The sequence below is a fragment of the Perkinsus marinus genome (assembly GCF_000006405.1).
Source record: "Perkinsus marinus ATCC 50983 genomic scaffold scf_1104296973774, whole genome shotgun sequence".
Lineage (NCBI taxonomy): Eukaryota > Perkinsozoa > Perkinsida > Perkinsidae > Perkinsus > Perkinsus marinus.
Window position 1 is genome coordinate 1 of NW_003201331.1, and position 1542 is coordinate 1542.

General features: G+C 46.8%; 1 protein-coding gene across 1 annotated transcript; it reads right to left on the bottom strand.

The window, feature by feature from the left end:
* Positions 1 to 4: 4 nt before the first annotated feature.
* Positions 5 to 215, bottom strand: Pmar_PMAR026187 (hypothetical protein; the record flags this gene model as incomplete). The annotated part of the gene is made up of 1 exon (XM_002766044.1): positions 5 to 215. A coding segment is annotated over one exon (211 nt), but the record flags the coding sequence as incomplete, so codon positions are not given.
* Between the last annotated feature and the right edge of the window lie 1327 nt (positions 216 to 1542).

Genomic DNA, 1542 nt, shown 5'->3' on the forward strand with positions numbered 1-1542 from the left:
CCACTTGCTCGCCTGGGCTCCTTGCCACCATGCTTTTGGCACAGCTGCAAGGGGCCTGGGCGGGCAGCGGTGGTACAGCCATCCACGGTGCATCTTCTCCCTCCGCCGTGAGCTTTGCAGCGTTCGCTGCTGCCCACAGCACTCTTCGTGCACTCCAGAACTTCGCACCGACGGCCACCTCCGTGACTGATGCAGTACGGAGTCCCGTCCCGAGCCTAAGAGAAACAACCATCATTTGAAGAAAGGAACAAACAAAGAAGCTATGGAGTAGCCCGGAAACCTGCTCACCTGCTTGAGGCACCCTTCATGGGCACACAGCTTCCTCTTGTTAGTCACCTTCGGTCCACGAGGAAGAGGACCGAGGCCAAACTTGACGTGATGAACCTGCATCTGTCACAGAGAGTTTTTAAACGTATCACTGGATACCTGAGGAACGTATATATCTCGCTCGCCTTCTACCTCGCCGTTTCGGGCTGAAGCATGGCGAGCGAGATCTGCATCGCAACGCGCATTTTCTCCGCAACGTAATGACGATGACGACTCCGTCGAACAAACGAGCAGCATCGAAAGTGGACTCGCTTCGACTCGATCTGATACCCGACCGCCATCTCATTGCTATTGATCTATCTACCATGATTCTAGTTGCTCTCAGAAGGTGTTTTATTGAGTTATAGTAACAGCTTGAGAGTCGGGAAGCGGTGAGGAGGATATCCTCATATCTTTGGTCGTCGCCCGCCCGACCGTTTTGCTCTATACTAACTCGTATCATCATCACTTCTTTTCTCCTTGACCTCGTTGAAAATAAAGGGACAAAGATATGAGGATAAGGAGACTATTTAAATCACGGGATTTCCGTTGATGATTTTGTGAAGATAATTTCCTTCAGTGTGTACTACAAGTAAAAGGGCCCGACTTAGACATGAATCAATGCACATCTGATTCGCCCGAACATAATATCAACATATGCGAAGTAGCCACTGGACATCAAATGAATCTTTCAGGAAAGGCGTATGTAAACGGCGATAATTTCTACCCTAGTTTGTGTAGTTTTCGGAATTATGGAGCATTCTTCCACTTCATAAAATCTAGCAATGCATATGAACTTCTCGACGAGTATTTCAGTGATTCGAGTGGTATGGAAAACCGTTGAAAAAGTTTACGAGTCGTCATAAGGGAGTGCGGGAAAATAAGTAAATGGTCAACTACATGCGTTGGTGACAATGAGGAAATTTTGGGAAATTTTTATTGTTTTTTTACACTTCTACTCAAAGTCGTGTATAAACTAATCTAATTAGTGGAGAAATTCTCGAGCTCAGCTGAGGAAAGCGAACATATATTCCTACTCCAACACTCTCATCATGAAATTGCCCAGGAAATTTCCGAATGATTTCTCCATCATCCCGTTTCCTCTTCATCACACCGTTACGCTTGGGTGCTCGCAAAAGTCTCTGGCGTGCGTCGCTGCAGAAAACCTCCAAGGATGGTACCACACCGACGACACTAGATGAAGTAGTATCTTCTCGGACCTAATGTGTATCTTTT